At 55.2% G+C, this 26,801-nt stretch overlaps 1 protein-coding gene across 1 annotated transcript in view; it reads right to left on the bottom strand.

Annotated features, from left to right (window-relative positions):
* Positions 1-5,289: 5,289 nt before the first annotated feature.
* Positions 5,290-26,801, bottom strand: part of B4GALT5 (beta-1,4-galactosyltransferase 5) — a 32,203-nt gene continuing 10,691 nt past the window's right edge. Inside the window, exons 2-9 of the mRNA XM_071446668.1 lie at positions 15,376-15,510; positions 12,774-12,887; positions 11,899-12,023; positions 11,376-11,492; positions 10,477-10,664; positions 10,127-10,249; positions 9,326-9,427; positions 5,290-8,237 (exon numbers count right to left, since the gene is read on the bottom strand). Of these exons, the coding sequence (XP_071302769.1) occupies positions 8,090-8,237; positions 9,326-9,427; positions 10,127-10,249; positions 10,477-10,664; positions 11,376-11,492; positions 11,899-12,023; positions 12,774-12,887; positions 15,376-15,510 (1,052 nt within the window). The 3' untranslated portion in view covers positions 5,290-8,089. The remainder of the gene's footprint in view (positions 8,238-9,325; positions 9,428-10,126; positions 10,250-10,476; positions 10,665-11,375; positions 11,493-11,898; positions 12,024-12,773; positions 12,888-15,375; positions 15,511-26,801) is intronic.

Genomic DNA, 26,801 nt, shown 5'->3' with positions numbered 1-26,801 from the left:
GCCTGGCCCAGGCAAGGACAGTGCACTGGAACCCCAGCCCTGAGCAGCACATACTGAGGGTATCTCCCAGCTGCTTTGCTGCTCTGGCTTTTCAGATGGAACTTTCCAGAGATGCTTCCTTCTCCCCGCAGGCAGACAGAAGCCAAAATTTGGGTGCTGCCACGAAGCCTTGCTGCAGTCACCTTGCAGGTGTTTGCCCAAATCACGAACCCACAGCTCAGATGGAGCCCGGGCAGGCGTGGGGCAGCAGTGGCGGCTTAGCCCGTGCCAGCAGTGCCATCTATTGCCAGGCTCAGCCCATGCCAGCAGTGCCATCTATTGCCATCTATTGCCAGCAGTGCCATCTACTGCCAGCAGTGCCATCTATTGCCAGCAGTGCCAGCAGTGCCATCTATTGCCATCTATTGCCATCTATTGCCATCTATTGCCAGCAGTGCCATCTATTGCCAGCAGTGCCATCTATTGCCAGCAGTGCCAGCAGTGCCATCTACTGCCACCTATTGCCATCTATTGCCATCTATTGCCAGCAGTGCCATCTATTCCCATCTATTGCCATCTATTGCCAGCAGTGCCATCTATTGCCATCTATTGCCATCTATTGCCATCTATTGCCAGCAGTGCCAGCAGTGCCATCTATTGCCAGCAGTGCCATCTATTGCCATCTATTGCCAGCAGTGCCATCTATTGCCATCTATTGCCATCTATTGCCAGCAGTGCCAGCAGTGCCATCTATTGCCATCTATTGCCATCTATTGCTGTGCCCAGCTCTGCTGCACCGAGCCAGCCCGGGGCACCAAGCAGGGAGGGAAAAGGCCAATTCCCACCTGGAACAGGGGACAGTTCCCTGCTAACCCACACACTGCTCCACTTCACTAAAAAAGCAGAGAGCTTTTTAAATATCTGTGTGTTAGACCATGCTAATCTCAAACCCTGTGATATCTCAGAGCCGAGTTCCCCATCTCCGCAGGGATCATCTCCAAGTCCTTCTCCAGGTCCAACTCCCTCAAGTCCCAGCAGGAGGAACCGTTGTCCTTGGGCCGGTGGAAAGCAGCCAGGAACACAGAGCTCAGTGAGTCCTCCCAGCCCGCTGAGCTGGGGCTGTCAGCATCCTGGACGTGTCAGGGGCTGCTGCAGCCACACTGGGGGCTCTGCAGGGCCAGACACACCCCAGGCAAACACCCATTCTCAAGGTACCTTAAAGGAAAAGAGAACAAAACTCCCCAAACCCAGCAAGGAAACAGCAGCTGAGCTCCAGAAGCCTTGCCCAGCTCGCCCTGCCAAGGCTGCTGGGCACTGTGGGTCTCCATCCTCCCCCAGAGCCCCCCAGGCCCTGGCAGGGGCAGCTGCGGCTGTGCAGCCTCCTCACCCTGCCCCAGTGGGCCCTGGGGACGCCAGTGAACAAAGAAAAACATTCCACTTCTTCACTTTAGCCAAACATTTCAGCAGCTTGTCTCTTCCCTCACACATCTTGCAATACTTTGTCATCATAAATTGCCTCTGGTTTATGTTAACTAAAACCCTCTCTTGTTCAGTATCTGGTCTGAAAAATGTTGGCAATAAGCATGAGTTCAGAGCAGATTTATATCCACAGACCCTGTGGAGCACTGGGATGAGTTTCCCAGAACACAAACCCAAGTTTACCAAATAAGAACATGAAAAACCCAAAGAACTCATTCACATCATCCAGCTCACACATGGCAGATCCACGAGGGCAGCAGGAATCCAGCAGCATAAACCACAGGCAGACATTGACCTGCTCATGGACATGGACACTGGGACTGCAGTGTCTCAGGAGGAGAGAGAGCTTGAAGGGCCTGCAGGATCGAGTTTAAAAATTCACCACATCCTAACCTGCACCTGGTGGGACACAGGAGATGCTTCCAGGGGAGCAGCTGCTGCCAGTGGCTTGCACAGGGTTTGGGAGCAGGGATGAGTGAGTTAAGCCTTCAAGACACCTTGATTTTCCAAGAGACACATAGCTCCCAGCAAACTTCCCACTGTGGAAAAAGCCTCTAAAGATGGAGTGGTGGGATGTGCAGAAACACCTGTCTCCTTTTCCAAATGCCTTCCCAGATTGCCCCAGCTTACATCCCAACCTCCTTCTGTGCAGCCCAACACCTGGCTTTTGAGCCAAACAGGCAGGGAAGGAAAATAGGGGGAGCTCAAATATGTTCAAGCTTAAAAAAAATCTACCTCTTTAATCTTTAAAACAAAGCTTTGACATTGTTTAAAAGAAGAAAAATGTTGACAAATAATAATTGAGAAAAGGACTAAAGAGAAGGGTAAAATAACACAAACATAAAACATAATTTTTGAATCTCAGGACAGATTTGAGCTCACTGAAGATCAGAACTTTGCCTGGTTTTGGTCAGGGGGCAAGAAAATCCCCAGCAGACCCAGACCTGCTCTGTGAAGGGGCAGTGAGGAGGGGGATCTTTACTGGGCAAGCGAATTAAAGAGCTGGAAACCAGTTACAATGGTTTCTTCTTGGCAGAAGGTGGTGGCTGTAGGAGCAGGGATGACTCACCCAGGAGACCGAGACGGTGTCACAAGGCTGCCGGGGGCACCTTCAAGGCCAAGAAGCCAAAGCCCCCAGCGGCCTCCCTGGGCACGTGGGGGCTGCGCTTTCCCTCTGCACTCGACATCTCTGAAAACTGGGATTTCTTCCCCTCCGGCAAGAACTGGAGAAATTCCGCGTTCTCCAGGAGAGGGCCGGTGCTGCCGTGTGCCGGTGGGGACACGGGGCACGGGGGTACGGGGACAGGGGACACGGGGCACGGGGCACAGGGACGGGGGACACGGGGACGGGACACAGGGACAGGGGACACGGGCACGGGGACACGGGGACAGGGGACACGGGCACGGAGCACAGGGACACGGGGCACGGGGCACGGGTACGGGCACGGGGGACACGGGGACGGACACGCGTGGCAGCCCCGCAGCCGGGCCGGGGCCGGGGCCGCTCCTCCCGGCGCCGCCAGAGATCGCTGTGGGAGCGCGCGGCGCCGGCCCGGCCCAGCCCGGTCCTAAAGCCCGGCCCAGCCCCAAGCCCGGCCCAGCCCCAAAATCCGGCCCGGCCCGGCCCCGCTGCCCAGTGCCCGGTTCCGGTGGCACCGAACCTCCAGCCCACCTGCGCTTGTTGAGCTAAGGTGGCTGCGGCTCCGGGGGCCCGGGGCTCCCCTCCTCCAGCCGCCCCGGCCCGTTTGGGGCTGAGCTCTTTCGCTCGCCCCAGGGTCCCGGTCGCTCGCCAGCCGTGGCCGGGCAGCCCCAGCGCGGCCCCTCCTGCGGAGCGGGGCTCGCATCAGGCTCCGAACGCCTCCGGCAGCGACGCGCCCGAGCTTGGCAGGGGCTCGCTCAGCGGAGGTGACCCGGGCTCGGGGAGATGCCCCAGGCACAGCCCGGGCTCCCTCCAGGCCCGGTGCCGGACGGTCACTGCCCATTGTGCTGCCGTACCGCCCGACCGTGGCTCATTTACCGCCCGACCGTGGCTCATTTACCGCCCGACAGGCTCTAAGCGCCCACGGGAGCGAGCTCTGTTAGGTACGGCATCCTTGTCACCCCTCTGTGCCCCAGGACTGGCTGCTGGCCCGGCCGTGTCCAGGTTTCCAGCGCAGCAGGCTCTGAACTGTGAACGGATGAGCTTTATCAGGCGCAGGGCTGCGCTCAGGCTCAGCGATCAGCCCCGAGCCCTGTGCTGGAGGCAGCTGTTGATAACAAAGCCCCTGACACACGCAGGTACCCGGCGTGGATCCGAGGCTGTCACCCCATTAATTGGCATTAATAATGCCATTAGCTGCTCTAATGCCATGGAGGGCAGCAGCGCTGGGGCGAGCGTGGGGAGGCGCACGGCCCCTGTCACAAGGTGGCCCGCGGGTTCACGGCCACCCGAGCGCGCTGCGCAGGGGAGCGGGCGGCCCCAGTCCTGCGGGTGCTTGCGCAAGGGGGGTTCCGAAGGTGCCACCGCACCCGCGGGCCTCGGGCTGTCCCCGCGGCTCGAGGCAGCGCCGATGGAGAGGATTCCCCAGCCGAGTGTCCGGGCATCCTGTGGCTCTCCCGGGTGACCAGCCCGGCCTGTTTGGCTCAGCCACCGCGGCCCATCCGCATCCCCGCCAGCGGGGTGAGGGACCAGGCCCCCGCTGCCCACGGGGAGAGCTCTGGCTTCACCCAGGGGATGCCAGGTGAGTCGCTGCTTTCCCCCTTCCTGCTGCTGTCGGTACTAACCGTGGGAGAACAGCAGGAAGAGGGAGATGCCCCCTCTCCGTCAGTGGGTTTTTGCGAGGCTGGGGTTTTTCACACGCTGCAGAGCTGGGGATGCTGCAGCGCAGAAGGCTGAGCTGCTCAGGAACGCTCTCCCTGCAGCGGGGGCTGCTCCCGAAGTCGGGCCCTCGCAGGGCTCCTTCCCTCGGCACAGCCCACCCGAAAGGGCTCTGCTCCCCGCTCCTGTATTTGCTGCTGGCCCAGCAAGGGCATCCCCTGGGGCACGGGCTGGGGCTCCCCTGCCCTTCTCGTTCTTCCCGCACAGGAGCAATCCCAGCGCTCTCCAGGGGCATCCACCTCCCCCAGCGGCTGCGGGGGTCACAGGGGCACAGAACCCCCTTAGCTGGGTACCCCTGGAGCACCTCGGCGTTCCCCGGGCAGGTCAGGAGCCCTCAGCACTGCAGGAGCCCCGGGGCTCGCTCCCTCCCGCGGGCGCCGGGGCCGCCCGGGCAGGGCTGGAAGGAGCCCGACACCCCCCGGCTCCAGCCCAGCGCCGCGGGTGGGAGGAAGCTTCCCAGAAGACGGAGAGCTAAAAAAAGGCAAGGCTTGGAGCAACCCGGGGCTGCCAGCTATTTATTCTAGCATGCCTGTATGCTGCAGAGCAGGAGAAGGATATTTTAAAGCTGCTGCAAGGAAGCTTGTCTGTCTGCCTGGGTTTGTTGTCCAAAAATGCAATTACCAACAGTCCCCAGCACCAATCCTGCACCACCTTCAGCCAAGTGCCTTCCTAACACCCTAAGGCAGCCAACCCCCCCAACAGAACTACACTGAAGCAGATGCTTGGAAAAAAGGCTCAGGCACCAACACATCAGGAAGAGTTTGGGGAGCATTCACATCTCACACTCAATTTATTTCTGGCCAGTCCAAATGAGAAATTTCTTACCAGCTTTTAACATCAAGGGCTCACCCTTACTGAGTCAAACGCTCATTGACACTTAACCCCTCTGGGCTTACAAACCTCACCTCCTACCAAAAAAACACACCCCAAGCCTCTTGTTTAAAAAAAAAATAAAAAAGCAAAGCACTGCAATCTCTGTTCTTGGATATGTATTTTTTACTGAAAAAATCATTCATAAATTAACAAATACAAAAATGTACAAACACATGGGTAAATAAATGTAATGACACAAAGGATTGCTTTGCTGAGAAGTGTGTGTGTGTTGTAAAACACTAATCTTCAGTGCAAAAACGTCCCCCTGGCACCTCTTAAAAACATAACAGTAAGCTCAAAAGCCATGATGATGGAAAGCTGCTTGAGTTTAAAGCCACTTCTGATGGTGAGGGGCCTGAAGTGCGCGGCCGATGCTCAGATGGTACCTCCCTTAGAGAAGCAGAGCTTTACGGAGAATTAACTGTCAATAAATAGTTTTGCAAATAAAACCCACATGGCTCATTTAAAAAAAATAAATCAGCATCGCACAGGACCTGCCCGCCAGCAGGGCTGAGTGACGGCGCTGATGTGGAAGGGGCAAACGAGTGGCCTTGTCGAACTTCAGCTGCCAGAATATGTACAAGTTCTCCTTAATACAAGAATTTTTACACCATAACAGCACATGCGCTTGACAGTATGTTTTTAACAGTTACATTTACTATACAGTATTTGACATAGCTGATAAGATTAACAGTGCACATTTTCAGATAATCCACATTTTAAAAAGGGGAAAAAAACCTCAACATGGTTAGAAGGAAGGATGGGATGCTGCTGGGGATGGACCCTTCTGTGCCAACCGCAGAGTGCAGTTCTGAGCAGAGGTAACGGCTTTTGTTCCACACCAGGTGCGCCGGGTGTCAGGGACATGGAAGGCTGAGGATCCCAACTAAGGCAGTTCAACACTTACTCACACACACATGCATGATTCCGGGGTAGTGAACTTGGACTAGTTGAAATACATTCCTTGTTTGAAGCACCATTAAACAAAGACAGGTTTCTAGCAAGGTCTCAAGATGAAAGAAAAGAGGGGCAGGGCAACGCGGGTTCAACACCCGGAAAGGGTCCACGTGAATTACAGATCAGGACTCCGAAGCAAAAGTCTTTATTGCTGTATGCGCCAGAAAAAGCAAATCCTCACCTCTGCCTATAATAACCAGGCTGAATCCCCTCGGGAAGCGAGTTTAAAGCACATGTAAGTTCAGAGACTTTAAAACTTAGTTACAAACTCATCAGCGCTTTTCAAGGGCAGGCTCGCTGTCCTCTCATGCCGGCCGATAAGATCTACACAAAACTTGTGTTTTCTAAACTAACGTTTTCTGGATACAGGTTAGGAATGCCCTGGGCAGTCACACCCACCACAGATGCGTATGGGGATCATACGTCCACAGAACTGAGGAAACAGTGTAAACCATGAGAAGTTAAGGAAACCGAAGGCAAACAATGCAATGAAAAGAGTTGAAGTCCTTCGGAGGTCAAGTACCCGCCCTTGTTGTGTGGAAATACAAACTAAAACCAACACCCAATGTATTTACTTTTAAGTCAGAGAGGTCCAGTGAAAGTGGTGGTGTCAGTGCTGTGTAAGGGCTGGACAGTGTCTGTGGAGACAGGGCCCGAAGTCCAGCCTGCCCACAGTGTGAAGAAAAGAGGGATGACATTGGGTGGCTGGATGGGCTGTCAGACCCAGCTCTGGCTCCCAGTCCTCATATTTTCATGTGTCCTTCATGTCTCTCAGTGAGCTGGGACCCCATCCCATGGCTGTGCCCATGCCAGTGCTGCCAGGTACCAAGGGGGAGAGCACAAGGTGCTGCCTGCCCCTGACAGCACCTCTGTGCCACTGGATTTACACAATAAATACAAACTAAACCAACTCCCAAACCATTCCAGCACGTTCCAGAGTGAGGGCAAGCTGCTGTGGGGAGGGCTCAGTGGGAGCAGTGGCTCCATCCCAGCCCGCCCGGGCTCAGCCCTGCTGTCAATGGGACACAGAGCCACAGCCACGGGACTGCCTTCCACAGGGCTTTCGGACTCATTTGCACATCACTTTGCAAAAGTGACAGAAAAGGGGGGGTTTGTAATAAATATTCCCATTTCCTCACCCTCCCTGGAACAAGGCAGCCCTGTGGTTTCTGGAATGAGTGATGACCCGGCTGTATCTCTCACCCACTGCACTGGAAGGTTCTGGGCCCTGGCCCACAAACATTTCTGCAAATGCCCAGCTGGGATCATGCGAGCAGGCTCACTGGCTTAAAAGGGAACACCTTGCACAGGTACAGTGATGCTCACACAAGTGTTTTCAGAACTCAGGACTAAAATGAGTGACCGTATGTAAACCTCTCGCTTGGACTTGAGCCATAGGAGAAAAATAAAAAGGGGCGATTTACACAGCATATTTACACTTACACTTCTTTAAGAAGCGATTCTGTTGTATGTACTTCAAGCAGGTCATTTAAAAAACCGCACAGACATAGAAGAATGGCATCAGAAATCGTCTGATCTCCCACCAGGGCAGTTGCCAACCAAATTGCTCGCGACGTTCACTGTCAAGAAGCCAGAGTCCCTCAGCTGAGCCGCTTCCCGGAGGAGAAAGCACATCCCAGGAGAGTCCCAGTGCCAGAGATTGCTAGAGGAGGAATGTGGAGATGAGAGCAGCAGGTCGAACTGTTGTCCTGAAACCCAGAAAGCAAGTGGCAGAAAAAATAAAGAGACTGCTGAGCTCGCTGCCCAGGTATCGGTCTGGATTGGTACAGCTAGGGCAATTTGTGCGTGCACTTTCAGCCTCATTCTCCAAAATACTGTGATCCTTCATTCGACAAAGTGTTGCTTGTCCTCAATAACCCTTGGAAAGGAAAGTCTAGCGTGGTGCTTTCTTGGTGGAGGGCAGAGCAAAGTTATTTTCTGCTCTTAATATTCGGTCACCAGAGCCAGCTCCGGTGTCAGGTTAACAGTGATGTTCTTATACAAGGCGTCATATGTGACGTTTGGAAAGTAGTTCAAGTTATTGAGGCCGTCCAGGGCTTGCCTTTCTTTTGACTTCCTCAGCAAGGCGTACCTGTGCAACGAGAACCAGAGGCCAGAGTCACTTCCACGGATCTCACAGCACCTGCAAACTCCTCCCAGGGCTACCAGAACACCTTTAAAAGAGCCAGGCCCAGGAGTACAAAACAATGGACTTCTGAGTCCTTAATAAAGGTAACCATCACATTTAAATACCCTGTGTAAATAAATATCAGAAAATTCCAGAAAAGTCCATCCCTTGATAAAGGGCAAAATGCTCACCAGCAAGCATTCAGCTGCCAGAACAACCTGTGGCACCTGCCCAAAGCCTGCAGGTGCCATCCCCAGGAGGGGGCTCAGCCTGGGGGCCCTGCCAAGCCCACCTTCCACACCATCCCAGAGAGACACAGCTGAGGGGGGATGTGGTCCTTGCCACCTTTATGAAACCAGACATGGACAAGAACAGAATGGCTTTAGCCTGAAGGATGGGGGCGAGGAAGTAAAACCAGCAGAATGGTGATATAGGGAAGGAAACTGCAGCTGGTGCACAAAACCAGCCTCAAACACATGGAGAGGCAGCTTGAGGAAATAGAAAGAGGAGGGTTGGGAGAGGAAAATAGGCAGAAATATCTCAGCAGGACAGTGACTCCCTTCAGCACAGCACTGGGGGCCTGGAGGCCCCAGGGTGAGTGGGAGCTGGGCTAAGACCTGGGCACAGAGAAGGGACCAGGGAAGGGTGGGGCAGGGGAAGGTTCAGGGTGAGAACAAAGGGGGAAGTACCAGAAACCAGAGCTCAGTCCCATGGCATTATCAGCCTGCCATGCTTCACTGGTTTGACTAAATATGTTCTTTTTAAACCAAAAGCAACTTCTCTTTTTCAAGAGTGAAGAGAAGCATCTCTGACTGGCTGCATTCTGTCCAACAGAGAAATGAAAAGTAGGGCTAAAGATGGAAACCCAAATGGAAACACCCCCAAAAATGAGTCTGCTGCAAAAGAAGACCAGCAGATAGCTCAAATCTCTGCAGCAGCCCCTCTGCAGAACAGAGCTTGCACTGCTTGTCCAGCAGCTGCTCAGTTACAAGTGTTAATTCCTGAAGTTGTTTGTGAAAGATGTATTAGGATTCTTAAAAAAATTTACTTGCCTTCCTAGGAACTGGACTTCACCCCGATGATGGTGGGGAATTGATTTGTATTTCCCTGTGTCTCCTTCTGGTCGAGTCACCGAGTAGCCTGCATACTGCACTCTGCATTAGAAAGGGGAGAAATAAAATAAACAAAAAATAATCACCCGTTGTGTTTGCTGTGCTGGCAGCGCTTCCAGGGCTGCAGTCAGAGCTCCCGGGGCTCTGGCCATGGCTCAGAGCCTTCCCATCCACGGAGCAGCCACACAAACCTCCCGCTGCCCTGGGCTCAGGCATGTCCCACAGCACCTCAGGGCCCCACTCAGCAGCAGCATGGGACACAGCACAGAGCCAGGCCTCGGAGTGCGACACAGCACAGAGCCAGGCCTGGAGTGGGACACAGCACAGAGCCAGGCCTCGGAGTGGGACACAGCACAGAGCCAGGCCTCGGAGTGCGACACAGCACAGAGCCAGGCCTCGGAGCGGGACACAGCACAGAGCCAGCAGCCTCCCAGCCAGCACTCCTCTGCTTCCCACACACTGCCCTGCAGGCTGGAGCAGCCCCTGCCCACAGAGCCAGCACAGCCAGGGCAGGCACAGCCAGCCCAGCCCCTCTCTGGGGTGGCAATTGTCCCCTCAGAGCACCCAGTGCCCCTGCCCGGGGTGGCAATTGTCCCCTCAGAGCACTCTGTGCCCCTGTCTGGGGTGGCAATTGTCCCCTCAGAGCACCCAGTGCCCCTGCCCGGGGTGGCAATTGTCCCCTCAGAGCACCCAGTGCCAGGCTCAGCTCACAAAGCACCACGGGGCCCACGGAGCCCGTACCTGTTCCAGAGGTCGTCATCCTCGCCACCCCAGCCCCAGAAGGCGTTGGGGAACCCGTTGATCTTCTGGAACTGCTCGACAGTGAGGCCACTCACGCCCCCGAAGAACTCGTTGTACGGGAGCCTGAGCAGGAGAGAAGGGTCAGGGCAGAGCCCCCCTGCATGGGGCTCTCCCACCTGCCCTGGGAAAGCCCCAACCCTGAGGATGCTCTCTGACATTCCCTCTCATGCTCCCTTTGCACAAAGCCTGAGAAAAAACCCACACTCATTCTCTGCCTTAAAAATCGATAAATGAAATCTATCAGTGTGTCCTCAGCAGCTGTGGCAGCAGGGAGGAAGAAGAGTGCTTACAGGTACATGTACTTATCCAGCTTGGCTGCAAAGTGCCTGGGCATCTGCCCACAGCCGTAGTAGTTGCGGTCGTTCTCTGGTATGTGGTCCACGTCGTGGAAGATGAGGCAGTCCCAGTCCAGGTCCTTCATTGCTTCCCGAAAGCCAACGTTGAAGAGCATGGCACGGTTGAAGGGTTGGTTTCCAGCCTGGCAGGGAGAAAGTTCCTTCTCAAGAGGAGTCCCTGCAGTTCTTGCTCTGTGTGTGTGTTCCCAGCCCTGCCTAAAAACTGCAGAGGGCAACCAGGTCCCATACTGGGACCATGAAAGAAGTGATGTATTGGAGCAGACCAGTGAGATCAACCAACACTGGAATATTCAATTTACAATACAGGAGTAAAAATAAAGTTGCCAAGGCCTTGTTTCTCAGACACTTGGAAAAAACCCCAATTTTGATCAATCTGTTTTAGCTAGAGCTAAATATGGAGGCACATTTACCGTGTGGATGAAGCCAAGCAGCCTAAGTGAGAGGTCCATGTACACATGAAATAACAGTCATGTTCTACATGAAATGCTTAACTCTGGTCAGGCCATTCCTGTGCCTGGGGGATGCTGCCTGGAACCACTGCAGGGATATACAAAAAAACTGCAGCATTGTCTGAACTGCAAATACCTGGTCCAAAGCTTTTTTTAAAAAATAACTCCTACTAAACAGAATTTTAAAAATGAAACAGCAACAAAAATCCCCAATTTCTGTTTTTCATGTAAAACCAGTAACTTCTGGGCACCAGTAATCTCTTAGCTGTGCCACTTTTAGAGAGAACAGGACAACTTAGACATTGCAGCATGAGCCTGCACCTGGCAGTCAGAGGTGTGACCTGGCAGGGCCAGGGCAGAGCTGTGCCTGCCCCCTGCTCTCACCTGCTCCACAACGTAGAAGGCGAACTGCAAACGCTGCCGCTGCAGCATGGGAATGAGGTGTCTGAAGAGGACGGGCAGGTGCTCGTAGCGATTGCGGAATGGGATCAGGATCGCCACCTGAGAGCAGAGAACAGGCCCTTACCCACTGAGCCCGGGCTGGGCAGCAGCTGGGCTGGGCTGGGGTTAGAGGAGCGGGAGCAGCACTAACCGAGCACTCTAAGGTCTCCCATGCAGAGCAGCCTGAAACCCTCCCAACTCCCAAAACATGGATTTCCTACTCAATTTTTGAGGAATTGTTGCTTTGGAAAAATTCAGTGTCACCTTGAGAAGGGAGACCTGCAGTGCCCCCTTGTCCTCTCTGCCCAGCACTGGGGACAGTGAAGCAGCCCTCGAGTTCACCGTTCCTTCCCTGGGCACTGCATTGCCACAGTTGAGAGCTCCTCCCACCACTGCAGAGGTGCTCCATGAACACCCTCCTGCTGCCCACAGGAGCAGCACACGGGGCTGCCCAGCTCCCAGTCACCTTCCAGCGAGGCAGGCAGTCACTCGGCTTCCAGTGCCCTCCCAGCTTGATGGAAGGGTCTTTGGAGAAGAACTGGTGGATGTCCTCCATGGTGATCTCGCTCATATTTACATCAATGGGGCCCTCTGTGGAGCAGGAGAAGCAGAGAGGTGAGACCCTGCTGTGGTGCTGGGGCAGCACTTGCTGCATCCCTGTCCTCCATCCCCAGCACTCAGCTGCTTTTCTCCAGCACCAGCAAAAGCAATCAGGAAATGCTGCTGGTGTAACACCTCAGCCTCCTCAGCCTTTGTGGCTGCTGTTGGATGCAGCTCTCCACGTGAGCCCCACTCCAGGGCTACCCCTCTGCTCCTCCCTGCGTGTTTCCAGCAGACTGAACCCCCCACCTCAGCAGAGAGCATTCCTCCCTTTGGAAACATTTGCCCCCAAAGCCCAGTTTTCCCCCTGAGGGCAGCTTTGGGGGAAGCATTTCCCCCGGGGGCCCAGCCCATGTCCCACAGCAGCCCGGCACAGCTCGGGGCTGGGCCTGGCAGCACTGCCGAGGCACAGGGAGCCACCCCGCCGTCACTGCCCCTGGAAAAGGGCTGGCAGAGCCTTTCCACCGGCTCCCAGCACACAATCCCTCTTTTGTTTGTGTTTGCCAGGCAATGGGCTCCTACTTCAGCAGGGAGACATGCCTCTGACACAGCAGGGATTAATTCCTGAGGGTGGGTAAACAATGATTTCCCAGGAGGGAGCTGGCTCTGAACAGTGCTCCCATTCATCCCTAGGTGCCTGGCAGGGAAAGGTGCAATGGTGCTGAGGCTGGGAATGCCACTGAGAGCCCTCCAAAGCCATGGGGAGCAGGAGGGGGCACGGGGTGACAGGATGCCACTCACTCATAGAAGGGAGCCTCTCAGGACAGGTATTGTTGGGGAAGTAGGTAAAGTCTTCAGGAAGAAACGTTGTGGCTTGCAGAAGGGTGTCATTGTGGCTCAGATCAAGAGGATAATCTGGGAGGAAAAAAAAATAGAGAAGCTTTCACCTGAGCTATAGATCTGTTATTTCCAGCCACCTCCCCATGCTACTGCAAGCAGACTCCAAAGTCAACCACAGCTGAGGATGTCCCCAACAGCACAGCTGTGTCCCCAGTGGAATGTGCTCCGGCCTTGCAACCCAGCTGGGTGCTCATCCCCATCCTGGGACAGGCGCCTGCAGGAGCCCCAGCAGCCTTAGCACCACACCAAAGAAACGTTTGCATTTTCTGGCCAAAGGAGGAATTTTGATCGTCCAAAGGAGCACGTGACTCTTGAAAGGAAAAGCTACCAGTGCCTTGTCCCTGAAGGACCCTGGCACAGCAAGGGGATATGTGCCCCTCCAGCAGGTCTGTTCCCAACAGGAAAGAGGCAAGTCCCCAGGCAGGTCTCAGTGCCAGCTAGAACTGCCAGTGCAGTATCCTCCACAGGGCAATCCTGCCTGGAATCCTCCTCAAAGGATCAATAAAAACTCTCACATTACATGCAGACTTCCCTCTGCTTCCTGTAAGAGCAGAGGAGCCCCCGAGCTCCCAATTCCCCTTTAACACCCTTGAACCTCCCGGGCAGCACTCCCAGCCTGCTGCACCTGAGGATGCCCGAAGGTTTTCCACCTGAACAAGCTGTGGGTGCTAGTATGTAACATCACGGCAGTAACGTTGTTTATTCACTCAAGTAAACAGTATCCAAACTATCTCAAAACTCAAGATGGGCTGTACACAGAGCCTAAGGGCTTCTCAAGTAGGATAGAGGTTATTTTGGATGTTTGACACTGTTCCAAATTTCCAGAAGTAATTTTCCCTGTAAACTCCCATTACCAGAGCACACCCGCAGTACTCGGCCCAGGTCCCTGCCCACAGTGAAGCTCAACTGCTCTGTTTTGCACCAAGAGCTGCCTTTTTTGCTGGGTTTCCTCTTGCAGCCGTCTCAGTGCCCACAACAGTGGGCGCTCCCCAGGCAGTGACACCCACCCAGGCACCCAAAATCAGTCAGGAAGGGAAGGCTCTGACCCCAGTGTTAATGCAGTCCTTGTGGCCACAGCACCAAGTGCCTTCCAGACGTCACCACCACCCATCCTGTGCCTGCTCTGACCTGCCTGCCAGGGAAGGTCGCCCAAGGACGGCGCTCGGTGCTCATATGTGCTAAAACTGTGCTCATGGCTGGGGCTCCTGGGGAGGGACGGTGTCCTCACGTGCCCGGGCAGCTGGGACTGACTGGGATGAGGTTCAAGCAAAGCCCAGTATGGCAGCACCAGCACTGGTGCCACTGGCACTGTGGCCACCAGCTCCCGCCTGCTGCAGGGGGACACAGGGTCCTGGATCACCTGGTGCCCCCCAGGCAGGACGAAGGCTCTCACCACTTCCAGCAGAAGCAATGAAGCATCTCACCCTCCTCCCTTCAGGGGATCAGCCACTTCCTCACCCTGCCTCTGCTTTACTTGATGTTTCCAGTCTTAAAAATAGCCCGGGGTGGCTGCCCTGGCTGACTTCGTGCAGCACAGGGGTGACCCGGGGTGTTCATCTCCTCCTAAGTCGATAATTCCCCTCCCGTGCCACCCCAGCCAGGGCACAGCTGAACTGGTGGCTGCACCTCAGCAGGCTGGGCACAAGGACACGGCTCATACTCCTGCTAATGAGAAAATGATCCTGCCTTGTAAAACTCTGTCAGCCCCTGCTCTGCTGCTGAACCCCGGCGGGCGAGGAGCCGAGCTCCCCACGCCAGCCTGGTGCCAACAGCCCCGGCGTGTGGGGACGTGCCAGCAGGGAGGGGACAGGCTGGGTGTCACCGGCCCAGCAGCAACGCCTCACACACAGCCAGGGGCAGCTCTGCCTCCTGCACCACACTGACAGCACAGCTCAGAGCCCACACGCTCCTGTGCGGGGATGATGAGGGGCTGGCAGGGCCAGCCTGCGCTCCGCTCCCCACATCCTGCCCAGAGTTCAGCGGATTATTTGTGGCAGATCCCCAGCCAAGTCAGCTCGGTTCATACTCGCACGGGAAGGGTGAAGCTCACGGGCACAGGCTCCTCCACGTGCCCAGAGCCAGGGCTCTGCGCAGGCGCACGCCTGGGATGGTATTTTTTAAACATGAAACCTGATCCTTGTACTGAATTTGAAAGTGTTTACCCTCAGACTTGTTGAAGCTACAAGTTGAATTCCTGGAAAGCAAAGAGGTTTTCAGATCAAATCCCATCACTTCAGACCTTTCAAAAATTTCACTTCTTATACAAGTTAGAAGCATTTGAACTTTTTACATATATAAATAAATAAAATTTTTATATTTTGACAGTATTTCTATATATAGGGTATTTTTATGTTATATATATATATTTTATATATAAAAATAAAAGCTGTAGACAATTAATCAAAGCTTCCACCCTGCATTTACCAGTATAAATTAATGCCTTCAACTTAATTTTCAATGAGAATGGGACTTTGAATCAAAATTTCAGTTATTCAAGAAATACCTGAGTCATTCACACTGCTGTTCCTCTTGGCATAGGCACTGCGGACCACCTGCTCGTACACCTGAGCTCCTATAGTTCGCATGTTCTCACGGATCATGATGCCTTGGGCTTGCATCATGAAGAGGTAGGTGTTCACTGCAAGGAGGAAGAAAAAGGAATATTTCCATCAGCATCAGCTTTTGTAGGGAAAAGAAATCATGGTCTTTTGGAAGCACTCGCAGCCTCCTGTTTGATTTGAGCTCGCATGCCAGAAGGATCCCTGGGCTGCACGTGCTGCAGCAGAGCTGGGAAGGGCAGGAATTGGGCAGTGGAGGCGTAGGGCACGTGAGGGAACCCAGCTGTGACAAGGGGGATGTACCCAGCCAAACCTGACTACCAGGCTGAGAGACAGCACTGCAGCTTAACCAACAGCACCTTTGGCTGCTTAATTAGGGGGGTTTAATTAGGAAATACCATTATAACAGGAAACCCAGCTGTGTGCCTGGAGAAAGGCAGCTGTTCCAGACTGCAGCACCAAGGGCCGGCACTTGCCTGGCAGAGGCACCACAAAAAGCACCACAAAAAGCATCCCCACACCAGGCTCTGAGCCCCCAGCATGTCACACCCCTGGGCAGGCAGCAGCACAGGCCCTGGGTCCCCAGGGCAGCTCCCCAGCCACATCTCTTCCCCCTCTCCTCTCCTGCTGACCCTGTGCCCTGGCACAGCTCAGGCTGAGCCTGATTAGGTTTCAGTTTAAGCTGACACCCAGCTGGCAGCACCAGGCCCCAAAGCAACAGCAGCAAGCACAGCCCTGTGTCCCCAGCAGCTCCCATGGCACAGCAGGACAGACACCCACAGGGGCAGCAGGACAGACACCATGCACAGCACCCCTCGCCAGTGCCACCATGCCAGCCACAGCCCTCTTGGTGTAGTTTGAGGCTTAAGAATGAAGTGGAAAACAAAATCTTGACATGAAGATACTGAGAAGGGGCAACCTAGAATGCCTATTCTGCACTAGTAATTAAAAAAACAGGTCAAAAGACACTCCAGGAGGGATAAAGAGGGCACTGGGCCAAGGAAACAACAGAGACCCTGCTCAGAGGAGGGCAGTAGCTGATGCAATGTCACCAGGAAACACCCATAGCAGACAGGTCATTTGTACAGCAGGCATATCACAGCCTGAAACCAGCAGCTACCAGTGCCAGGAAGGCACAGCCATGGCAGGAACACCGGCAGCACAGGTTGGATACGGCACCGCCACAGGAGAGGGGCATCCCCACCCCGGGGTACACACCCTGCATCCCCACAGCTGCCCCCCTTCTGCACCCACACACCGAGGCAGCTCCAGAAAGGCTGCCCAGATACATTTCCCAATCCCAAATGTATTTTGTTTTCACACAGTAAATATTTGAAAGGGGGATGGAGCCCCACGTCATGCCCAGAGCCCAGCGCCCTGCCCGGCTGCTGCCCATGCCCAGCCTGTCCCTGAGCCATGAGGAATCACTGGATTTTCAGAAAGAAGGGGGTCAACTGCATGAAGTGCTTGGCAACTAAACATCTTGAAATGCAATTTTGAATGTCCATTTCCAGCCCCTCTCTTCCCCTACACGTGCCCTTTGCAGTTGGGCCAGTGATGGCACCTTAAGCCAGTGGTTACACAGCAATGAGCAGGAGCTGCCTCAGACAAAGCTCAAACCCTCTTGGCTCAGCCACCTGTTCTGGGGCCAGCTCTGGAACCAGAGTGACCTCCAGGTCAGCTGGTGGCACCTACAGCTTAAACCAGAGTGAGCTCTGGTGCAGTTTCTCAGCAAGGCCCAGCCACAGCCCTGCCTCCGGTGTGCCACGTTAAGGGTTGGTGCTTGGGGCATCTGGTCCCCAAGGCCACATCCTGCCCAGTGACAGCAGCCACCCTGCTGCTGGCACCAGGCCCTACCAGCAGGCAGCAGCAAGCAGGGCATGCACAGGGCACAGCATCCCCCAGAGCTGAGCAGAGCATGGCAGGGCACAGCATCGCCCAGGGCTGGGCAGGGCATGGCAGGGCACAGCATCCCCTGGGGCTGGGCAGGGCATGGCAGGGCACAGCATCCCCTGGAGCTGGGCAGGGCATGGCAGGGCACAGCATCCCCTGGGGCTGGGCAGGGCATGCAGCCATGGGCACAGCATCCCCTGGGGCTGGGCAGGGCATGCAGCCATGGGCACAGCATCCCCTGGGGCTGGGCAGGGCATGCAGCCATGGGCACAGCATCCCCTGGGGCTGGGCAGGGCATGGCAGGGCACAGCATCCCCTGGGGCTGGGCAGGGCATGGCAGGGCACAGCATCCCTTGGAGCTGGGCAGGGCATGGCAGGGCACAGCATCCCCTGGAGCTGGGCAGGGCATGGCAGGGCACAGCATCCCCTGGGGCTGGGCAGGGCATGGCAGGGCACAGCATCCCCTGGAGCTGGGCAGGGCATGAGTGACTGAGTGGGACAGCGGCACCGCAGCCTCGGCGCCGCCTCCAGCCAGCACTGACAGCCCTCCCAAAGCCCCTGAGCCTAGCCGAGAGGCAGGCAAAGCTTCTCTCCTCTGCACAGAGGGGGCTGAAGCCGCTCAGCCGGGCTGCTCTCGGGCCCAGGCTGCTGCAGGAAGGGGCAGCCAGGCCGCATCTTCCAGCGCACACGGAGCTGGGTCAGCGCTGAAAAACAACTCGCTGATGCTGATCAAGTAATTTCACTTTCTACTTCATTATGCTTCTGCTTGCTGGGTAAAGCAGATCCAGGTTTGGTGAAGCATGAAAGAACAGGAGAGAAGTCGGCGTGCAATCCTGGCGAATTTGAGGAAGAGGCAGGCTTGTCGGGCGCACTGAAAGCGCCGTTTGTTCCCTGCGCGGCGCAGACGGAGCCGGGCCCCGCCACAGCCACATGACACGGCTCGCAGGGCTCCAGCGGCTGCGGGGATCCTGAGCAGACTGTCACAGCATCCCAGGGGAGCAGGCAGCAACAACACCAGCTTTGTGTCAGGCAGCACTCGCCTTTTCACATATTAACCCCTTTAAGCAGATGATTAAGGAGATACCTGGCCAAGGATGGTGTGCCATCAACACGCCCAACATCCAACATCAACAGCCCCCCACGACCAGGGACCAGAGCCCCTTCTCCTACCCCCAAAACTGCCTGCGTGAGATAAGCTTCACAAACACTGTGTTTATCCAGAACATGCAATTCTTTCAGGTCAGAAAATCGGATTTAAACCACGTTACTGTAAACATTTCACCCCCTGTGCACACACGGTGCTCAGATTGGCTCCAGGGGCTGCTGTGGCCAGGGCTGGGGCTGCACCAACATTTGGGAATCACTCCTCCTCCATTTAATGCCCTTTGGATGAGCAAATTAGCCATGTTTTAAATTTATTAAGCCTGACCTGGCTGACCCTGCAGAGCCCAGGGCCCCTCTACCCAGAGGCGTTTCCCAGAGCAGATGCCCATCACCCCTGAGCATTCACTGCTGCAGACACAGACTCGTGGTGGGCTTGGCCTGAACCGTGGTTCAGCCAGAAAGCAATTCTCCCTGTTGTGATATATTGCTAATCTCATCACACAGGATGATCTCGAAAATTACATCGGCCTTCTGCCTTTCCTCCCTGTGAGCATGCGGGGCTCCAGAGCCCAGCACGGAGTGCCAACAGCCTGGCTGCTGCCACTGGGCAGCTGGACAAGGACAGCATGGCAGAGGGGAGCTGTCCCTTCTCCTATTCATTTCCAGCAAATCCTCATGCCCCACCCAGAAAACAAGCAGAATTTAAGAATCCATTTGCCCAAATAACTGCCTGAAGATTATTCTCGTTGGTTCATTAAAGGACAAGTCAACCCTGCTGTGATTTAAACACACGGGAAACATGACAGCTTGTCACCAGCTGGAGCAAGGCTGCACCCCAGGGCATGGCACCCCTTGGGAGGCTGCACCCTAACCTCTCTGCTCACAAGCAAACTGGGAGAGCAAGTGCTCACTCCAGCCAGCAGTGGATGCAACAACTTCAGCCAGGGAAGTAAAGTCCAATTACATAAATGAGCACTGAAGTCTTCCTGTAATCATTTCTCTGTTAGTATTTTTGGAGCACTTCTAATCAAGAAACAGCTGACTCTCCCATGGAAAATTAGTTTCATCATGATGATACATACTAGAAGAGGCAACAGGGTAATTTGCAGCTTGGGAGCTGATTTGGAAGGGGACTGACTGTGATCTGTGCCAGCCCCCGACACAGGATGGGGCAGATCTGACACGTCCCACTCCTGACCCTGACACGGGAGCTTCCTGCATCATCCCATGCTGCAGGGGACAGCGGGGTGCCCGGGCTGGGGGACACAGCCCCTGCAGCCGGGGCAGGAAGAGGGGCCGAGTGCCTCACAGCAGCCCTGCACGCCCGCAGCAGCATCAGCGCCCAGCACGGCAGCCAGGCTTTCCTGAGGAAGGAGCCAGCCTTCCTCTGCTTTGAGATTTAGGGCTTTCTGTCACATTCAGCATTTTTCCCATTCATTAGTGCACTCGTGCTGCAGAAGCACAGAGGGGATGTTTGGGTTCATCGTGGTCTCACTGCTACGTGCAGCCTTCTCCTGCCAGTACCTGGAGCCCTGTATTACAGCAAGGACAATCCCAGCCAGTCCCCAGAGCCCCCATTTCAACCAGCACAGTCACAAACCAATGCATCACCAGGGAAACTCCTGCTGAACACTGTGCCAGATGCTTGGAGTGGGCACAAGGCACCAGCAGAGCTCGTGGGACACCTCACGTGGGAGACGCAGCAGTGGCTGGGAAGGAGAGAGGGTCCCACAGGCAGCAGGGTGGGTGCTCAGGCCACCCTGCCAGGGCTGGGGGCTCCTGCCCGCTGCAGACACCTCCCGCAGGGCCCAGAGACAGCAAAACCAGCAGAGTCATGTCAAGGCTATGCCTTCTGCTAAGCTCTCCCTGCAGATCCCCAGCATCAATCCAGCTCCATTAGCATTAGCAATATAAAGGGGTTTAATCAAACTAAGCCTCTAAGGCACTGATAGACAGTTAGGATAGTCTTAACTCATAAATAACCCAACTAGGAAAAGTAGCAGCATCCCAGCGTTAATACACCATGAGACCTCAGTCTCCATTAGCTTTCCAGTGGCACTGTATTCCCCAGACATGCTGAGCGCCAGAACAATTAAATAAGAGGTTCCTATTAGTTTTAGAGAATTTAATATTAATGCCATCACTGTTACTTAGCCCTTTGCCTCTAAATAGCACAGGAAGGAATAATTTGATACATTAAATGGTCTAAGAATTAACAGTGCAGCAGCAGCACTGAGCTGGTAATTACAAACCACTTGTTCCCAAAATTGGCAAGTTGGCAGCTTGCACGTGCACACAGCAAGCAGGAAGATGGGAGGCTAAAGTGACACTCAGTCAAAACCTGAATATGGGAAATTTGTACCTGAACTGTCTTACAGAAAAATGACCCCGGGGAAGCCTCAGGAAGGGGAGGAAAATCCATATTATACTAAGAGACTCTAAATTTTTCAGGCACACATTTAAGGTGGCAACTTCCATTTGCACTGCCACAGCTGCCTGCACAGAGGTGTTTGTGCCACTGCACTGCTTTGGGATACCCAGCAAGGGGAGCACAACATGCTCTGCACACACGGGAAAACCCAGAAGGCCAAGGGAACTCATAGAACAGCCACAGCACCAAAGCAGGCGTGGAAGGAGCTCTGCACCCCAGAGCAGGCAAGGCTGGCAGTGGGTCAGGCCAGGTGCAGTGCCAACCCAGCTGTGAGCACGGGAGAGCCAGGAGCACACAGTTACCTGTGCGCCAGGGCAGGAATGCAGGGGTGGCTGTAAAATCACACTGGGCTGTGCTGCAGCTCCTCTCTGAGGAAGGGCACAGTGACACGTGCAGGCTGGAGCACAGAGCATAACAAGCACTTGCCCAAGTTAAATATTACCCTTCCTCGAGAGATTCAGACTCTCCTGCTTTAATTGCCATCCAGGAGATGCAATTGCACACGGCTGAATGTCCTGTCTATTTTCCATCCCTCCGTGCCCATCTCCAGCCAGTCTGCTCTCCCCACCCGGCTCCCTTCACCAGGATCGGCACAGAGGCTCCCGGGGAGGAGCAGAGATCCGCCGGCAGCACGTTCCGTGCAGGCAGAGCACAAACGCAGCCACCACAAATGAGCAATCAAAGGCTCTTCAGCAGGCGCTGACACCGACACCGACCCGACCTCGGGGCTGGCAGCACCGGCTGCTGCTACCACAGCAAACATTTACACTTCCAAACACTCACAGCTCGGCGCTTGCTCCTTCGGTTCATTAGGAGACAAAGGGGTGGGAATTCCTGCCTCCTGGACACCCTCCAGAGGCGTCAGGAACCGCAGGGCCTGAGCCCAGTGCTCATGTAGGATCAGGATGAACAAACAGAGGGAGAGCTTTCATAAAGAAAAATAATAAGAATTAAGTGAATGCTTGGGCAAGCAAGGGAGAGGAAAAAACAGGCAGAACCTCCCCAGTACTGTCCTTGAAGCAGGAGGGCAGGGAAGGACATGGGGACAACTCCTCATCCCCTGTGCCATGGGAACTGGAACTGCTGCAGGAGACAAAGGAAATCCTCTACTGCAGGCAGGCCCTGCCACCAGCCTGGGCATCCTGCTCAAACAGGCAGCCACAGGACACGCAGGAAAATGGGGACATGTGGAGTGGAGCTGCCGAGGAAGTGCAGTCAATAGGGAGTTCACCAGTGCTGTCCTTCACCAGCTGGAAGCAATCTAGAATACAGTCAGAGCACAGCAGAGAACAGGAGACAGGTGGGATTCGGATTTAAAATTTCTATACACATCAAACACTAGTTAAATAGATTTTGAAATCATTGTTTTGTTAGTCTTCCAGATTAGGAGATTATACCCATTGGAGAGTACCCATTGGAAACTGTCAAAAAACAACTTAAGAGTAATGGGTCTACTGACTCAGTTCACACACCACAAACTGCACTGCCTGGAGTCTTAACACCCTGACTTTGCTGGAGAAAAAGAGAACAGGTTCTGTTGTTTTGGCTATTCCCCCCCCCCAAAAAAACCACAGACCTGATTTTTCAAGCATGTTCTACAAGTTCAGCGTGGCTGAACAAAAAGGGTTATCACATGCACAGCCGCATGTCTGCTGCAAGGGAGCCGTTCCAAGGGGGTCCGAGAGGCTGTTCCAGGTCAGTGCTTTGCCTGTCACACCCGGCTGGCCCGGGCTGCGAGGGGCGGCGCACGGGGCAGGGGCTGCGAGGGGGAGCGCACGGGGCAGGGGCTGCGTTCGCCCAGGGGCACACGGGGCAGGGCGGTGCCGCAGCATCCAGGAGAGCGGGCGCTCCCCGCTCCGTTCAGCGAGACCCGCGGCACACCTCCCAGTGCCATTTACGGCTAGAGCACGGTCCAGCGTGTCCTATCTACATGGTCTGAAAAGCCAGCTCGGGGAAAGCCCTGCTCCCAGCCGAGCTCGCCCACGATGCGTGCGCCCAGGGGAGCCGCACGGGGAGGATCCCAGGGCAGGGATTCTCATCCCCGAGGAGCGCTGGCCTGAACCGAGCCTGGCCCTGTCTCCGAGCTCCGCAGGGCAGCTGGGGACACCCAGCAGCCGCCAGGGAGGGGCACGGCAGGGGCAGAGTGTGCCAGCCCGCCCGGCTCGCCCTGGGCACACCCGAGACTGCCCTGCTCGGCAGGACACGGCCACCTGCAGCAGCCGTGGCCTCTGACCTGACTCGAACCTGCTGCTTCCACTCTCACCGGGGCTAAACGGCCCAGAGCCAGGCCCATCTCTGCAATGCCACGCGGGAATAAAGCATCCCAAGCTGCCTCAGCCCTGACCTACAGAGGCTGCTTTGCAGCACACGCGATTTGCACCATGGAGACCAAGGAGAGATCCCTCAGCAGCAACACCCCGAGCCTGTCCCTGCTGTGGTTTCTTTTCTGTACATCGCCAGGTCCTGGGAAAGCAGCCATGCCAGCAGCCAGGGAAGGAGCACAGCCACAGCCCCACCTCCACACTATGCATCTGCCTCGCTTGCCAGACCTTTCAACTCCTAAAAAATTCTCCAAGCTGGAATTCTTCAATCATGTGGGATGATTGTTGTCCAAGATTTTCAAAGGCAGCAGCTCAGAGCTCCCTGCCAAGGGTACTCTCACCATGCAGTGAGTGTACCCATTTAAGACCCACAGCAGCTTGGCCTCCACAGTCAGATTACAGAGCTGTTCTTGTCTGCAATAATTAAAGGCAACACTGAATGGCCTCTCCAGCTGCTGTGTTTTATTAGAAGCAAAAAAGCTATCAGAGAGAGGGTGCAACTTTGAACTTCCAACACACAGACCATTACCTACAGGATTTTGTAAGAATTCTAATGTCCCAAGACATTTATTAGCTTTGTTGTGAACTAAGCAACCTTGGAATACACAATATTTTTATATGATTTTCTTCCGCCTGACAAGCAAACTGGTAATACAGCTGCTGTAAATAAATTAACTGATTCCATTATCAGTGTAGGGAATGACTTCACTGGAAAAAAAAATCATCCCTCTATCTATGAACTTATTTAACACCCAAGAAACTGCCCATCAAATCCCAGCCTGTGTGACACCTCCCTATGTGTCAGCAGTAGAGCAATGCCATGAGTCTGTTTGGGATGCCATGAACAGGGAAAAGAAAAACCCTTCCTTCAATCGCCCCAGACCTGTGGCACCTGTGCCCTTCAGGACCAGACCCTGGGCAGGGCAGGCCATGAGCCCAGCACTGCCCTTCCCTCCTCCCCAGACGCCCCAACCCTCGCCAGCAGCGCCGGCGCCAGGCACGGGCAAGCCCTGAGCCTTATCATGGGCAGGGGGAATCAGAGAGCAGATCCGCACCACCCTGTACCACAGCAGCACAGCAGCACTGCCATTAAGTTACACATTAATCCCAGATAAGCGCCACAAGGCTATTGAGCCAGCCAGCTCAGCAAGGGATCAGCACTCGCACAGCCCCGAGCTGCAGCCGGGGCTCGCGGGCCACCAGCACTGAGAGGGACGAGGCTCAGAGCCCACCAGGCTCACCTGGCTCCGCACACACAGGAACACCCTGAGGCAAGTTCAGCAGAGGCTGTCTGTGATCAGGCTGTGGAGATGGGACACAAAATATCCTGCCTGTCCCTCTGTGGGCAGGAGCAGCCACCACTGCCTCCTCCTGCCCCGGCCACCAGCTCTGATCGGGTCTGCAGCTGCTTGGGAAGGGATGAGCACACACAGGGGCACATGAGGAACAGCAAACATCCTTTTCTTCCTTCCCTCTCTCCCACTGAAACACCTTTAAGCTCCTTGCACACAGCAGCAACTTAAGTTTCTTTAAGAGACTTGAGTGTCTGCCAAGGGTTCTGACCACTCTTCCATTGATACAAGCAACAGGGCAGAGGGGGGGAAAAATAATAAACTAATCAATTCCAGCCTGTCTGCAGCCAGAAATGGAGTTCTGCATGAGTCAGACATATGGCTACCTTGGAAAAATTAAACACCTCGGGAATGGGAGGCCAGTGCTCCCAGGTGGAACAGCCAGAAGAGCAGAGCAGGCAGCGAAGGCAGGACTCCTCTGGGCCAGGGCCGCCCCGAGGGGTCTCAGCAAGGAGCTGGCTGAGGCTGGTATCCCACAGACCCTGCCCACATCGGCACCTCCAGCTCCACCTTGCATGGCACGAGCCCACAGCAAAGCAGCAGCCCACCCTCCTCCTCCTCCCTGCCAAGGCACCAGCCATTCCCTCCATCTGGATAACGAGATTTTACATTACACCATTTACCCACTCAAGCCACCCCATTTGTGCAGGTTGTGTTTGCTTCCCCAAGCTATTACAGCCAAAGGCCATCCTCCCCCACTGGCCCCTTTCCCCCCGTGGCCCTGTAAATGCCCTGTTGCTCTCTGGCACATCCCGTGGGTCTGGGCATTGGTGAGCCCTCCCCAGCCAGGGGGGACACCCCATGTGCGGAGGGAGGCAGCTGGGGGAGGGCAGTGTGGGGAAAAGGGTCAGAGTCAGCACCTGCCACGAGCCCTGCTCTGCCCCAGCTTTCTGCAGTGCAGCAGCAAACCCACAACTGCTGTGTTGACAGGCGTTTTCTCTTGTTTAATTAGGTGAAAGCAGGGTTAACCCAGAGCACCCTGAAGCCGGGCAGCCCTCGCCCCCCCTCCTGCCACAGCTCCCTCCATCTGCTCCTGCCCGAGGGCCCTTCCCAGCCCCATGCACAGAAGCAGCAGCCCTGGAGCTGCTCACAGGGCCAGGTACCAGCAGGTACCTGCTGCAGCCCAGAAACTGCCAGGCCATCCAGGACAGCCCAGCACACTCCAAGGTCAGGCTGAAGGGGTGGCTGCACACTCACAATCCTGCCCAGGCCCTCCAAACACAAAGGGATGCTTGACCAACCCTTTCCTATAACTCCAAACATGAGTTAGGGCAGGAAGATGCATAACGGGTCTGGGCAGAAGGAGAACTGAGGCAGCACCTTATTTGCAGGTTTGATTAGCAATAATTGAACATGGAACGTTTTACACCTGGCTGTCACACAAGATGCTCTGCCAGCCCCACACCAGGGCTCAGGCCACAGCCAGGAGAGATGGGGCAGCCAGGACAAGGGGCCCACAGCGCAGGCAGGGTGTGACAGAGCACGTCCCTGCACTTGCTCCAGGGTTATTCCTGCAGCAGGCAAGGAGGCAAAAACAAGGAGGCCTGAGAGGCAGAGGGGAGAGATGCTTGCAAAGTGCCAGGGCTGCTTTATGCAAAAGGAAGGAGCAGTGATGCTGTGGGAAGCACCTGCTGCTGCCTGAGAGCAGCCTGACCCACCTCAAAGCAGAAGCTGCCCGTGCCCCTCAGCCAAGCCTTTTGGTTTGGGGTATTTTCAGTTCTACAGGCAGTGCCCACATTCACAAAGTGGGAGAGCTGTGACCTATGCTTGCCATACTTGCATCAAACGACAGCAAGACAGAGCTTGGTTCCTAGAATAAACTTCCCCTTTTCAGAAAAAGAGAGGGTGATTTGAATAAGCAGAGTATTTTCAACATCTTGCTCAACTGGACCATCGCAGTGCCCGCAGGTGAAGCGGTGCAGACCATGCTCACAGGGCACCCAGAGCACCAACACACCTCTCGTGGCAAAAACCCCAGCCCCACAGGAAAGAGACACCACACTGCACAATGCACTGGCCCTGCCACTCCAGGCCAACCCTGACAAGCACAACAGCTCTTAACTGGAAAGTGATTTTAAACTTTTAACACCTCGCAAACACCTGCCCATAGGGACAGCTCTGAACCATGGGCTCCCTCTGCACACCAAGGGCACAGCAAGGAGCGAGTGCCTCTGGGCTGGCAGCAGCAAGGAACACCCTCTGCCTGGCTCTGCCTGGCTCCCCCACAACCAGCACCAGCTCCTGTGCTGCCAAAGGTCCCAGGGCAACGC

The sequence above is a fragment of the Agelaius tricolor genome, unplaced genomic scaffold (genome assembly GCF_023055355.1).
Source record: "Agelaius tricolor isolate 1412-34295 unplaced genomic scaffold, bAgeTri1.0.p SCAF_23, whole genome shotgun sequence".
Lineage (NCBI taxonomy): Eukaryota > Metazoa > Chordata > Aves > Passeriformes > Icteridae > Agelaius > Agelaius tricolor.
The sequence above is the reverse complement of the archived record's forward strand: the minus strand, read 5'-3'. Positions and strand labels throughout refer to the sequence as shown.